This window comes from Euprymna scolopes, chromosome 33, assembly GCF_053919585.1.
Source record: "Euprymna scolopes isolate OS-2025 chromosome 33, ASM5391958v1, whole genome shotgun sequence".
Lineage (NCBI taxonomy): Eukaryota > Metazoa > Mollusca > Cephalopoda > Sepiida > Sepiolidae > Euprymna > Euprymna scolopes.
The window spans coordinates 71,832,153-71,847,372 of record NC_136514.1 but is presented as its reverse complement, the minus strand read 5'-3'; the positions used below and the strand labels follow the sequence as shown (position 1 = coordinate 71,847,372).

Genomic DNA, 15,220 nt, shown 5'->3' with positions numbered 1-15,220 from the left:
TATATTGTAGATGGATTAAATAATTATATTTTTATATTGTAGATGGATTAAATAAATATATTTTTATATTGTAGATGGAGTAAATAAATATATTTTTATATTCTAGATGGATTAAATAATTATATTTTTATATTCTAGATGGATTAAATAAATATATTTTTATATTGTAGATGGAGTAAATAAATATATTTTTATATTCTAGATGGATTAAATGAATATATTTTTTATATTCTAGATAGAGTAAATAAATATATTTTTATATTGTAGATAGAGTAAATAAATATATTTTTATATTGTAGATGGAGTAAATAAATATATTTTTATATTCTAGATGGATTTAATAAATATATTTTTTATATTCTAGATGGAGTAAATAAATATATTTTTATATTGTAGATGGATTAAATGAATATATTTTTATATTCTAGATGGATTAAATAAATATATTTTTATATTGTAGATAGAGTAAATAAATATATTTTTATATTCTAGATGGATTTAATAAATATATTTTTTATATTCTAGATAGAGTAAATAAATATATTTTTATATTGTAGATGGAGTAAATAAATATATTTTTATATTGTAGATGGAGTAAATAAACAAAACAAGAAAAATTGATGATGAATATAAAAATTTATTTTATTTTTTAGATGGAGTAAATAAATAATTTTTGTATTTTAGATGGAGTAAATAAATATTTTTATATTTTACATGGAGTAAATAAATATATTTTATATTCTAGATCGATTAAATAAATAGATTTTTATATTCTAGATGGAGTAAAAAAATATGTTTTTTATATTATAGATGGATTTAATAAATATATTTTTTATATTCTAGATGGAGTAAATAAATATATTTTTATATTTTAGATGGAGTAAATAAATAATTTTTGTATTGTAGATGGAGTAAATAAATATATTTTATATTCTAGATCGATTAAATAAATAGATTTTTATATTCTAGATGGAGTAAAAAAATATGTTTTTTATATTATAGATGGATTTAATAAATATATTTTTTATATTCTAGATGGAGTAAATAAATATATTTTTGTATTTTAGATGGAGTAAATAAACAAAACAAGAAAAATTGATGATGAATATAAAAATTGGATAACTTAAACTATTAATTTATATAAAATCAAGGAATTTTTATTTCCATTCTCTGAATGTTTCATTTAATTTATATTTCTGTCTGCATTCATGCCTGAATATGTAACAGCATGGATGCGCGTATATAAATGCATGAGAAGTGACATCAACGGTGTATGGGGGTTCTATAAAAAGAGAAAGACATATTCTCGGGAAAGACGAAATAACGTTCGAGATCTCGTGAGGGAGTAGAGAACGTTCTAAAACCCGTGGGTGACGTCAAGGTTGTACCAATGAAGAAAAAGTTGTTGTTGCTTCAAAGAACAAGCGAAGGAGTTATTTATTATTCTTCGTTTTGGTCTCCTTTATGACTGTTGTCACATTCCTTACAATTTTATGACTGTTGTCTCATTCCTTACAATTTTATGACTGTTGTCTCATTCCTTACAAATTTATGACTGTTGTCACATTCCTTACAAATTGTACGACTGTTGTCTCATTCCTTACAATTATATGACTGTTGTCTCATTCCTTACAAATTTATGACTGTTGTCACATTCCTTACAAATTTTATGACTGTTGTCTCATTCCTTACAAATTTTATGACTGTTGTCTCATTCCTTCCAAATTTTATAACTGTTGTCTCATTCCTTACAATTTTATGACTGTTGTCTCATTCCTTACACATTTTATGACTGTTGTCTCATTCCTTACAAATTTTATGATTGTTACAAATTTTATTACTGTTGTCTCATTCCTTAAAAATTTTATGACTGTTATCTCATTCCTTACAAATTTAATGACAGTTGTCTCATTCCTTACAAATTTTATGACTGTTGTCTCATTCCTTACAATTTTATGACTGTTATTTCATTCCTTACAAATTTAATGACTGTTGTCTCATTCCTTACAATTTTATGACTGTTGTCTCATTCCTTACAAATTTTATGACTGTTGTCTCATTCCTTACAAATTTAATGACTGTTGTCTCATTCCTTACAATTTTATGACTGTTGTCTCATTCCTTACAAATTTAACGACTGTTGTCTCATTCCTTACAAATTTTATGACTGTTGTCTCATTCCTTACAAATTTTATTACTGTTGTCTCATTCCTTACAAATTTAATGACTGTTGTCTCATTCCTTACAAATTTAATGACTGTTGTCTCATTCCTTACAAATTTTATGACTGTTGTCTCATTCCTTACAAATTTTATGACTGTTGTCTCATTCCTTTCAAATTTTATGACTGTTGTCTCATTCCTTACAAATTTTATGACTGTTACAAATTTAATGACTGTTGTCTCATTCCTTACAAATTTAATGACTGTTGTCTCATTCCTTACAAATTATATGACAGTTGTCTCATTCCTTACAAATTTAATGACTGTTGTCTCATTCCTTACAAATTTTATGACTGTTATCTCATTTCTTACAAATTTAATGACTGTTGTCTCATTCCTTACAAATTTTATGACTGTTGTCTCATTTCTCACAAATTTTATGACTGTTGTCTCATTCCTTAAAAATTTTATGACTGTTCTCTCATTCCTTAAAAATTTTATGACTGTTGTCACATTTCTTACAAATTTTATGACTGTTGTCTCATTCCTTACAATTTTATGACTGTTGTCTCATTCCTTACAAATTTATGACTGTTGCCACATTCCTTCCAAATTTTATGACTGTTGTCTCATTCCTTACAAATTATATGACAGTTGTCTCATTCCTTACAAATTTTATGACTGTTATCTCATTTCTTACAAATTTAATGACTGTTGTCTCATTCCTTACAAATTTTATGACTGTTGTCTCATTTCTCACAAATTTTATGACTGTTGTCTCATTCCTTAAAAATTTTATGACTGTTCTCTCATTCCTTAAAAATTTTATGACTGTTGTCACATTTCTTACAAATTTTATGACTGTTGTCTCATTCCTTACAATTTTATGACTGTTGTCTCATTCCTTACAAATTTATGACTGTTGCCACATTCCTTACAAATTTAACGACTGTTGTCTCATTCCTTACAAATTTTATGACTGTTGTCTGATTCCTTACAAATTTTATGACTGTTGTCTCATTCTTTACAATTTTATGACTGTTGTCTCATTCCTTACAAATTTTCTGACTGTTGTCTCATTCCTTACAAATTTTCTGACTGTTGTCTCATTCCTTACAAATTTTATGACTGTTGTCTCATTCCTTACAAATTTTATGACTGTTGTCTCATTCCTTACAAATTTTATGACTGTTGTCTCATTCCTTACAAATTTTATGACTGTTGTCACATTTCTTACAAATTTTATGACTGTTGTCTCATTCCTTACAATTTTATGACTGTTGTCTCATTCCTTACAAATTTTATGACTGTTGTCTCATTCCTTCCAAATTTTATGACTGTTGTCTCATTCCTTACAAATTTTATGACTGTTGTCTCATTTCTTACAAATTTTATGACTGTTGTCTCATTCCTTACAAATTTTATGACTCTTGTCTCATTCCTTCCAAATTTTATGACTGTTGTCTCATTCCTTCCAAATTTTATGACTGTTGTCTCATTCCTTACAATTTTATGACTGAAACTGAACGCAATGTTTTTTCTCTGTTTTATGTCTTCACTAACTTTGACAATTAACTTATATTTAATCTTGGTGTGGTTCTTGGCTATAGCCGAAAACGTTATAATCCTTCAAGATGGCTTCTATCAAAGCCAGGGACTATGTCACACTTTAAGCACTACCGATAAAACATAACTCCTTTACAAACAACTATATTATCCTTTAAACTTATACAGGGTCACCAAAAAAACGGGCCCAACTCTAATTAGGCCCTGTTTCTTGGTGTTTTGTCCGAATGAAATGAAACTTTTGTCATAACTAGTTTATTATATTCAAAACATCACATCAAAACACTTCTTTTTGTTTTCAATAATTTTATTTTAGAATGTTTTTGTCATTTATTATTTTACTTATTTATTTGTTTTTTTTTGGGGGGGGTCACCCTGAATTGTGAAATAATATCGTGCGGCCACTTTCTTTGTTTCTTTTTGTGTGTATGTTTTCATACACAAATAGTAATATTTTATTCTGAGGGGCACTGTGTTCTAATTCTAACGGTTATTGCCAATTAAAAAAATATATTTAATCCGAAAGTTTTATAAACTTCACTGATTTCATTGACGTTGCTCGCTGTATTAACGATAAATATTGGCTTGTGTGGGTGTATGAAACGGTGATATGAGGGAGTGTTGCTTTGACGGCGGCGACGGCGCATTTCGAAAAGGCGTGAGAGTCCAGGTTGAAGAGGGGAGCAGAAAGATGGATCATTTTTACTGTTTGTCGCAATGAATTATGCATATATCATGATTTCCTAATGAAGTATAATTACATCCAGTTTCCATAGGGTTTAGTGGATTAGCATTTAACCTTAACGAACCAAAAATTGGGAACAATTATTTTCGTCTCTCAATCGCACAAACGTACACTGATAGTTGAAAACATACAGACACGCACAACCACATCATAAACGCACATGAAAATACAATACCTTCGCACACGCACACGCACATACACATATATGATGAGAATAATGGAAATAGTATTCCGACAAAATAGAAAAATAAAGAGTAACAAACCGAGTTATATGTTCATCAACGTTTCGTCTTTATTTCATCCACAGGAAGTTTCGAAATAAAGACGAAACGTTGATAAACATCTAACTCGGTTTGTTCCTTTTTATTTCTATATGCATACACATATATATATATATGTATATGTGTGTGTGTGTCTGTATGTATGTATGTATTTATGTATGTATGTCCTTATGTATGTATGTATGTATGTATGTATGTCCGCATGTATATATGTATGTATGTATGTACGTACGTATGTATGAATGTATGTGCATTTTAGTCAGGTCATATCACATGCTACTGGTACCATGTAACCCAGTACTACCTGCCTCATGGTTGGGTCATCGGCGACTAAACTAGTTTCCCCACCAGACTTGTTTGGTGAGGAGGGTGCCTAGTCTCCCTGAAGGATTAAAAACAAGACCTTTCAAAGGGCCAATGAACTCTTTTTCGGGGTCAACGGCCAACTAGCACCGTGTGTGTGTGTGTGGTGTGGTGTGTGTGTGTGTGTGTGTGTGTGTGTGTGTGTGTGTGTGTGTGTGTGTGTGTGTGTGTTGGAGTGGAGATGGCCCCTTTAAGCCGTGGTGAAGGAAACCTTTCTAGGAGAAGCAAATATCTGATTTAAAAAACCATAAAGCGGGAGACCAGTACCTGCATTAAGCTATGCTGCAGTTTAACTTGTTGTTGGCTATCTTACTCTTGCTTGTTGCTGGATGTCAACATTTTGAACCGAGAGAGACAGCTGTCGTACAAAGCTAAGACTCTGTAACATCATCTGTATATAGATACTCTCTCAGGCATTTGTCTATAAAAATGGTCACGTGGCGATAGAAGTCATTTTTGGGTTCATTGTCTGAGGGAGTGGCACTCGTCTGACAAGACGTTGCAATCATCATGTATGTGCATATATTTCTAAATATTCGAGGGGTGTTCAATAAGTAATGATCTTGATTTCTTCTCATAGCAATGAAGCAACGAAACTTAAAACATTATTCATTCTTCTCTGCATAGTAACAATCAAGCGTTTCTTTTCTTTCACAGTTTAATGCAGCTCTAGAAACCGTGGATCCTCCAACCACGGCGTAACTTCGGAAATCAAGACTGCATCATATGGGAAACTTTTTTTTCAAAAACAATTACTGGGAAGAGGTAAAAGCCAGAGGATGCAACGTAAGGAATTGTTTAGGGAAAGATTTCATAGTCATATACCCGTGCTTCTGATCTGGTGACATGCGCGTTGTGCAACGGAGCGTTGTCTTATAGAAGGATAATATCTTGCCCGCCTTCTTGATTTTAACAGCTGCTCTAATTTCCTAAAACTGTGACATTCTTTGCACGGAAATCTGTTATCACTCCTCCGTCTTGGGTCCCAGAAGATGGTTAGCATAACTTTGAAAGCGGGGGGGGCACCCTTGCCTTCTTATGAATTGTTTGGAGTTCAAGTGCTTTCTCTCTATTGAATATTGAATAGGCTTTCGTATCTGCATCATCATCATCATAGTGATGCACTCATGTTTTATCCTATCTAATCAGTTTTTTTTTTAAAACACTTTCACTCATTTCTCGCCACAATTCCAAATTTCTCCCCCAAGTAATGGCCAGGAAAAATGTTTTTTATTATAGTAATCTTCACGTTTTGAGTTTTTTGGCGAATAGTCACTTGTCGATTTTACAAAACTGCAGCTTTAATTTGATTGATAGATGCTTCATCTATGATTGAAGAGGGTGGCCATGTCTAGGGGCTGTTTCCACAGCTTTCTAGTCATATTAATGCCATGTTTCTTACAAAGCCATATAATGCGGCACTACTATCATACGGCATGCGTCCTTTCAGATATAAAAACCGGATCACTGCGCTACACTCAACAGGCTTCATTACACACCCGATTCATTTCAAACGCTTGTAAATCAGAAACAATACAGTTCCAGCCGAGGAAGTAAATATTGTCTATAAATTATTTGATATGAAAGGGTATTTTCCATCTGAGTGGTGAACTTCTATTCACCGTCCACTAATTATGAATTTGACGCTGTAAAACAGGATGAATGGCCCTTGAGAAAATGAAATGATTATTGACTTCAAGAAGAATACTGTATGACATTAAAACTAGAATTTAAACCATTCACATGATCCCTGTTGTATTTTTAGTCTGAAATGCATAAACTGGGCAGCTTCGTTGCTGCTGAAACTGAAAACATTTCAAAATCGCCTAACGAGATGCATGAATGACAGCAAACTTACAGATAATTTCATCCTAAATTAAAGAACTTCATCAGATCACAACTGTCAACAACATTCCTCTAATCAAAAGCAAGGTACTAAAACTCTTTGGACATATTAAAATGTCTGAAACTGGATTTTCTAAGATATGCTAAAAGCGAGGATGCTAGAAAGAAAGCGAAAACGAGGAAGGCCATGCAAACACTGGCGGAACAATATGTATGTGTGTCACATCTAAGTTTTAATCAATTTAATTATTTAACAAAAAACAGAATCAATGGAAAAGACTTTCCTATGTCAGTACACAATATGATCTAACCCGATACAACATTAAAAAAACGCCACCCATGCAATTTACTTTAAAAGTGCCGGGCAATCCTCAAAATATCGCTAATAAAATCATTAATGAAATTTACACTTCTTTTTGTAATGCAACTATATTTGGTATAAATAAACTTTAGTCAATATTTATCCACAAATTTCTAGTTATGCCCACCAGTTTTTAGTTTATCGCCGTTTAATGATGAGCGAAATCAATGGAAAGTACTTTCCCATGTCAATGCGTAATCTGGTCTTACCAGAGATAGCGAAATATGATGATACTGTGTGGCATTATAATGTCACAAGGACTTAAAATCGCAAGGGCTACAATTATAGTTGAGGATTGTTTAATCTAAGGTGTCTATTCATATGACAATAATAAACAAATAAAGGAAAAATCTATAAAATCTGTAGATAAATTATGCTATAACTAAACACCGTCGGGTTTTTATACATTTTAATCCTAGGGAAATAATCTTTGTTTTCGTGCGTTAGTCCCGACCAAGATGGAAGTCTATAACCTACGGAGCAAAATGTTTAAGAGTAAATAAGATATTGGTCAAATTATAAGCGATTAATTGTATCTATGTATGAGTTTTTATGCGTATTTATAACTGCGTTCGAATATGTCGACGAGTAGCAATTATCATTTCCAACACTGATGATTGCGTAAATACGAAACACTAGTGTCTGTAGGTGTAAAAATAATTGTTAATAGTATTATTTTTAGTTCTCTTTTAAGATGTTAAAGCTGAGCACTAATTAGGAAATTAAAAAAACGTGATCAACTTTAACGCAAATGTAACATCTCGACTTCCAGTTGAATACTCTTTCTTAGTGTTTTCTATGAATGCCCGCCAACATTGTAATTATAGGTACTTAATTTCTTTCCATTTTTGTATTATTTTCAGGTAGCTTGGTAAGATGCTAACCTCCGAATTCAAGGATGAAAATCCCTACGTGGATCGATCTAGGTTTCGACGTTGTTAACCGTCCCATTAGTTCAATGAAAAAAAGAAAGACTAATATAGTTAAAATAAACAAAATAAAAAAGATATTTGCAAAGATGACATTCGGCAAACTAACACCAATTAACACATGATTAGACATTCCATTAATATATTTGTCGGTGTACACACAATCCTTTCTTCTTCGAGCTGTATGTTCCTTTATTTCTATCGTGATTCAAAGCAGTTACACACACTCACACACACGTGCACACACACACACGGTTATTATTTACATATATATTTCATGTGCACTAACAAACATCAGTGTGGCAACTGTATCGCCGTTCAAACAATTTGAACTTTGAACTCGATTATTCCAATCCAACATTTCTAACCATTCAGCCATTGTGACAGGAATATTAAATGTAACAGAAATGACCTCTATATGATTATTATTGTGTAATTCTAACTGTTTTATCTTTAGTTTTTTCAGATCCTATTCATTATCAGTGGACAATAAACAACTGCTGGCCAAATAGAGTAGAACCTTATCTATAAACAAAACAACCAATTGAGCTACTATTAAATTAATAAAAAACACTTTTATTTTGAATAAATTTCTTTTTAAAATAATTACACAACGTTTTCAGTTTTATTTCATTACAGTTTCTTTCAGTTTCATGTTTTCCATAAAACTCGAATCCAGCAGCCATTTTCTTTCTAGGCCGTTGTATCTACACATCACTCCAATGACTTTGCTACTTACAATAAATTATGCAGTTTGAGCAGATTTATTACATACAGTGCATTGAAGATTTATTTCATGTTTACCATCCGAATAATCATGCTAGTCATACATATTATACTTTTTAAGTGAAAATAAAAAGTGTGGGTGTGCTTGAGATAGATTGATGACGAGAATAAATAGAAAGAATGTGTTGCAATAATTATTTTTTTTATAGCTTTCCCCGTTCTCTAGGCCCACTTCACTCGTCTTGTGTTGGGTATTGTTTAAAAAGAAACCCATGTGACTGAAAGTGAATGCCAAGCAATGAATTAGTATTGTCGGTTTTCAACTTGGATAATAACGTTTATGAAAGCAGAGAGAGACGGTTTCTCCGTTCCAGATATATACGCTATAATTAGTGATAATTGCCCGACTAACATCAAATTGCACCAGCTTTTGTAAACACACACACACACACACACACACACACACACACACACACACACACACACATATATATCACGGTTTATATATATGTATATATATGTGTGTGTGTATATATATGTATAGTCTTTGAAGTTTTTAACATTTGAAACCACACAAAAAATTATTTTTTATCATTCATTAAAAAAAAAAAAAAAAAAAAAAAAAAAAAAAAACATCTAGTCAGTAAGTCATTTAATCACCTGCAATCACTGCATATATGTATATATATATTTATATATGTATATATATATATATATATATATAGTATATATGAATGCAATGTAGCGTATAATCTCGCCGGATTTATTTGGCCAGTCTCTCTCTCTCTCTCTCTCTCTCTCCCTCTCTCTCTCTCTCTCTCTCTCTCTCGTTTTCTTCTTTCACATAAATTTATATAAAGGGATAAAAAGATTTTTGTACGATATTGACAACGCAGTTTCCGTTTGAATCGTATGTACGCATGCTCAATTAATTGTATATACATAGTGAAATTATTGAGAATCTTTCGTGCATCACGACATCATAACAATAACTCCGTTTCAGTTTTTACATAAAAACTCAAATTCAGTGAAGATTCGACTTCTAGACTGCGGTGTCTACACATTACCGAAATATATGTGTAAGCTATTTAGTAATAACATGTTCTGAAAGATAGGAGAATAGAGCTGAAATAAAAGTATACTAAACTGTAATAGGGTGTGCTATGTAATCATATTTTAAATTAACAAATGATAATTAAATTGGATTTGTGTTAAGCTAAACTGACAAGATACACATATCCAATGTGATTGCAGAAACCCTTGGAAACATCTTTCAGTCTGCAGTGAGATTAGGGCGAAACTGATGTGTAACATTTAATGCTACGACTTCTTTCATTTAACAATTACAAAATATACTTTCTCGACCATCTATTGCCATGGTAGACGAGACGATTGGCATACAGTTGAGGTTGGGAAATATAGTTAAACACCGTAGACAAAACAGAAAGACGATGAAAATGATGTCACGTTTTCGAACGGAATGTAAACTAAGTTTTTTACATCAGTCTCTCCGTGGAAGCCGTGCGAATGAGACGCCGTAAATAATGTAGAAAATCTAAGGCGACGTCACTCTTTATATTAAGTTAGAAAGTTAAGAAATAAATAACTAGCTAAGATAACATTAGTCTGTTTCTCCTGGGTAGATTCTCTCCAAATAAAACCTTAAAGAAAACACGGCGAATGTTTCCTCGTGTCTTTTTTCTTCGTGAAATAATCTAATTCCTATAACAACCACTAGACGAAACGGCGACGATGATAAGAAGCGAAAAGCACTTAAAAGACGAGCACGTATACACACCCGCACATATGTATAAAAAGCTTTTTACAGTCACCGTTGTCAAGGCCCTGATGCCAATCGAGGATAAGAGCTAGTGCGTAAACACCTTGATTAACTGTAATGGTGGAAATTGGTAGAAATTGATTGTTTACGAAGACGGCTCAACAAGAATTAACGGCCATGTTATAGTCCACTAACGAAAAACTAATTATATAATAATGTTAATCCTAAATTGCATATCTATTATCTAAACAGTCTATCATAAATTAATGATTGGTGTTAATGATTTGTAATATTATTGTCTTACTTTTACCTCTCTCTCTCTCTCTCTCTCTCTCTCTCTCTCTATATATATATATATATATATATATATATATATATATATATATATGTATGTATAAATAGGGGTTTCAATAGTTCCGTCTATATTAATTACAGTTATTTAATAAAGAAAACGGATAAATTCACTCATTTTAATGAAGGTTAAGGCCATTTAAATGAAATTTATCTACTTTATCTAGCTAAAAAGAAATATAAATCGGCAAATAGGATTCATACAGAGGGGACAGGTAAGCGGTCTACGTTTATTTCTCTTACTTTTCTCGAATAGGATTGCTATTTACAGCGTCCTGTTTAAGTAGTTGAAACAGAAATCGCTATAAGAACCTCGGATCTGTATCACGAACACTACACTTAATGAATGAACCAACGCTGTAAACAACAGCAAATGAATGATTTTATCAACTCCAACATTAAAAGGAATAAATCAAGGATGTGTGCTAATGTCAGTGATCCAGATGATTAAGCATACAGACACGTGCTTCAAAGAGCTAATATAGTGTGCATTAGAGTAAGCTTAAAGAGTCTTAGAAAGAAATTGAAATTGTCAAGAAATAGTACAAACGGAAGTATCGCAATTGTTGAACTGAATCTAAAATGCATAAAGCTATACAAGTAAGACCAAATTTTTAGTCGCTCGTTTTTCACAGTTGAAACGCGTCTTTCTACTACAACGAGTTAAATATTCAATCTCTCCATGAGTCTAGCACGAGGCTAAATTACCACTGACGGAGCTTCTTCGCAAGGGCTTCCTGCCTATAGAATACATTGCCAGGTGACTGCTTCCCTTCAGGTAACAACATGGTCATATAAAACTCCAATGTCAACAGATTTAAATATGCCTAAACAAGTGCGTATGCACAGCTCGTCCATCTCAAAACGAACTTTCGTTTTTTAACGGTTTGCCTTTACGCAGCCGTAAGATCATCTAACTTACATACAAATGGCGAGAGTTGAATCAACTACGTGTTGCCATTTGATTGTTTCTGTTATTAAAAAAGTGTACCTCATTAGACGCGCAGACGCGTGGGTGATTTTGAAGTAAGTAATTTTCGCTAAAAAAAAACTTACCAAAATCCCTCGCTTCCATCATAATTCGGAATGCTTCAACTTTTTGGATCTCACAAATGTAGGCACTAGCCAAAGTTGCTTCACGGTGAGACCATCTGTATTCTTCGCCTGGAGAAAAAATAATAATAAAATCGAATAAAAACATCGACGCTTTAAGAAAATAGAAGAGTCAATACAATACAGTGCATAGATAATTTTAAAAGATTTTAAAAATGGGGAATTTTGTGTAGAAGCTTCGTTTTCAACAATGAAAATGGAAACCATTCTGAATACTTTTAGGTAAAATAAAATCGAAGGAGTGTTTATTGACAAAGTCTAAGGTCATAATGATTAAATCAATGCATTATATTGCTGAGAAAATATGCATTGAGTATTTTGAAAACGAAATACATATTGGGTATTTTGAAAATGAAATATATATTGGGTATTTTGAAAATGATATATATATTGGGTATTTTGAAAATTATATATATATTGGGTATTTTAAAAATGATATATATATTGGGTATTTTGAAAATGAAATATACATTGGGTATTTTAAAAATAAAATATATATTGGGTATTTTGAAAATGAAATATATATTGAGTATTATAAAAATGAAATACATATTGGGTATATTAAAAATGAAATATATATTGGCTATTTTGAAAATATATATATATTGGGTATTTTGAAAATGAAATATATATTGGGTATTTTGAAAACGAAATATATATTGGGTATTTTGAAAATGAAATATATATTGAGTATTTTAAAAATAAAATATATATTGGGTATTTTGAAAATGATATATACATTGGGTATTTTGAAAACGAAATACATATTGGGTATTTTGAAAATGAAATATATATTGGGTATTTTGAAAACGAAATATATATTGGGTATTTTGAAAATGAAATATATATTGGGTATTTTAAAAATGAAATATATATTGGGTATTTTGAAAATGAAATACATACTGCGTATTTTGAAAACGAAATACATATTGGGTATTTTGAAAACGAAATATATATTGGGTATTTTGAAAATGCAATATATATTGGGTATTTTAAAAATGAAATATATATTGGGTATTTTGAAAATGCAATATATATTGGGTATTTTAAAAATGAAATATATATTGGGTATTTTGAAAATGAAATACATATTGGGTATTTTGAAAATGAAATACATATTGGGTATTTTGAAAATGAAATATATATTGGGTATTTTAAAAATGAAATATATATTGGGTATTTTGAAAACGAAATATATATTGGGTATTTTGAAAATGAAATATATATTGAGTATTTTAAAAATAAAATATATATTGGGTATTTTGAAAATGATATATACATTGGGTATTTTGAAAACGAAATATATATTGGGTATTTTAAAAATGAAATATATATTGGGTATTTTGAAAACGAAATATATATTGGGTATTTTGAAAATGAAATATATATTGGGTATTTTGAAAATGAAATACATACTGCGTATTTTGAAAACGAAATACATATTGGGTATTTTGAAAACGAAATATATATTGGGTATTTTGAAAATGAAATACATATTGGGTATTTTGAAAATGCAATATATATTGGGTATTTTAAAAATGAAATATATATTGGGTATTTTGAAAATGAAATACATATTGGGTATTTTGAAAATGAAATATATATTGGGTATTTTAAAAATGAAATATATATTGAGTATTTTAAAAATGAAATATATATTGGGTATTTTTAAAACGAAATATATATTGGGTATTTTAAAAATGAAATATATATTGGGTATTTTGAAAACGAAATATATATTGGGTATTTTGAAAATGAAATATATATTGGGTATTTTGAAAATGAAATACATACTGCGTATTTTGAAAACGAAATACATATTGGGTATTTTGAAAATGAAATATATATTGGGTATTTTTAAAACGAAATACATATTGAGTATTTTAAAAATGAAATATATATTGGGTATTTTTAAAATGAAATACATATTTGGTATTTTGAAAACGAAATACATATTGGGTATTTTCAAAATGAAATACATATTGGGCATTTTGGAAATCAAATATATATTGGATATTTTCAAAATGAAACACATATTGGGTATTTTAGCCAAATATATATTGCGTAATTTTAAAATTAAATATATATTTGATATTATAACCATGAAATATAGATTGAGTATTTTAAAAATTAAATGCATATTGGGTATCTTAAAAATTAAGCATATATTGGATATTTTGAAATAAAATATATATTGTGTATTTTAAAAAATAAATAGCCGCCTTTTACATAAACACTAAACATTTCCTATCGTTTGAAATCTTTGGACCACTGTTCTCATTTTGAATGTTATTTTCACAACGTTTCGGTCGAGGTAACCTTCAAACTTCTTCGGGTGAATGTTGTCAAACTTGGGAAACTTTTTGTTGAACTCCAGAATTCGCACGAAATTTCTAACGGAATTCGTTTATTTAATCCACAAGACTAGCATGTTCTCGTTCAGTCAGCCATGACTGTGTATAAGTTATAAGCAATTAGCAATTGTATTTTGAGTATCGCACACACTGAGATTTGAACCTTTAACCTCAGAAGAGTATAACTTTATTATTGTATTTTTCTAAGTATTTTATCCATTAAAGGTCCTTGCGAAGTTCGATTTGTGGATTACTTAATATTTCTACCCAATCATTGCCTGGCGGAACGAGAACAATCTGCCTTGTGGATTAGATAGAGGATCCATTAGAGATTACGTAGAAATTTCCAAGCTCGACAGAATAATTCCTGAGTTTGATAAGGTACACTCGCAGAAGGTCAGATGTTACAGCGGTCGAAGCATTGTGAGAATAAAAACCAAGATGAGAATAGTAGTCATAAAAATATTAATAATACACACTTTCAACTTTCAATCATCATCTCAAAAACACAGAAATAGTTGATTATTGGTATTATTTGGATTCGTCGGACTACTGTTCTCGTCTTCAGTGTCATTTTCACAACGTTTTGATCGATGTAACCTTCAACATTCTTCAAGTGTATCTTGTCGAACTCGGGAATGTTT

General features: G+C 30.6%; 1 protein-coding gene across 3 annotated transcripts in view; it reads right to left on the bottom strand.

Moving 5' to 3' along the window:
* The window catches only part of LOC145258294 (contactin-like), a 276,192-nt gene that overhangs the window by 173,748 nt on the left and 87,224 nt on the right, over nt 1–15,220 (bottom strand). For all 3 annotated transcript variants that reach the window (XR_013864091.1, XM_080116330.1, XM_080116329.1), the window contains exon 5: nt 12,166–12,273. Coding sequence is in view for 2 of the 3 variants with exons in the window: in XM_080116329.1 (XP_079972455.1) it covers nt 12,166–12,273 (108 nt within the window). In the remaining variant the exon portion in view is untranslated. The remainder of the gene's footprint in view (nt 1–12,165; nt 12,274–15,220) is intronic.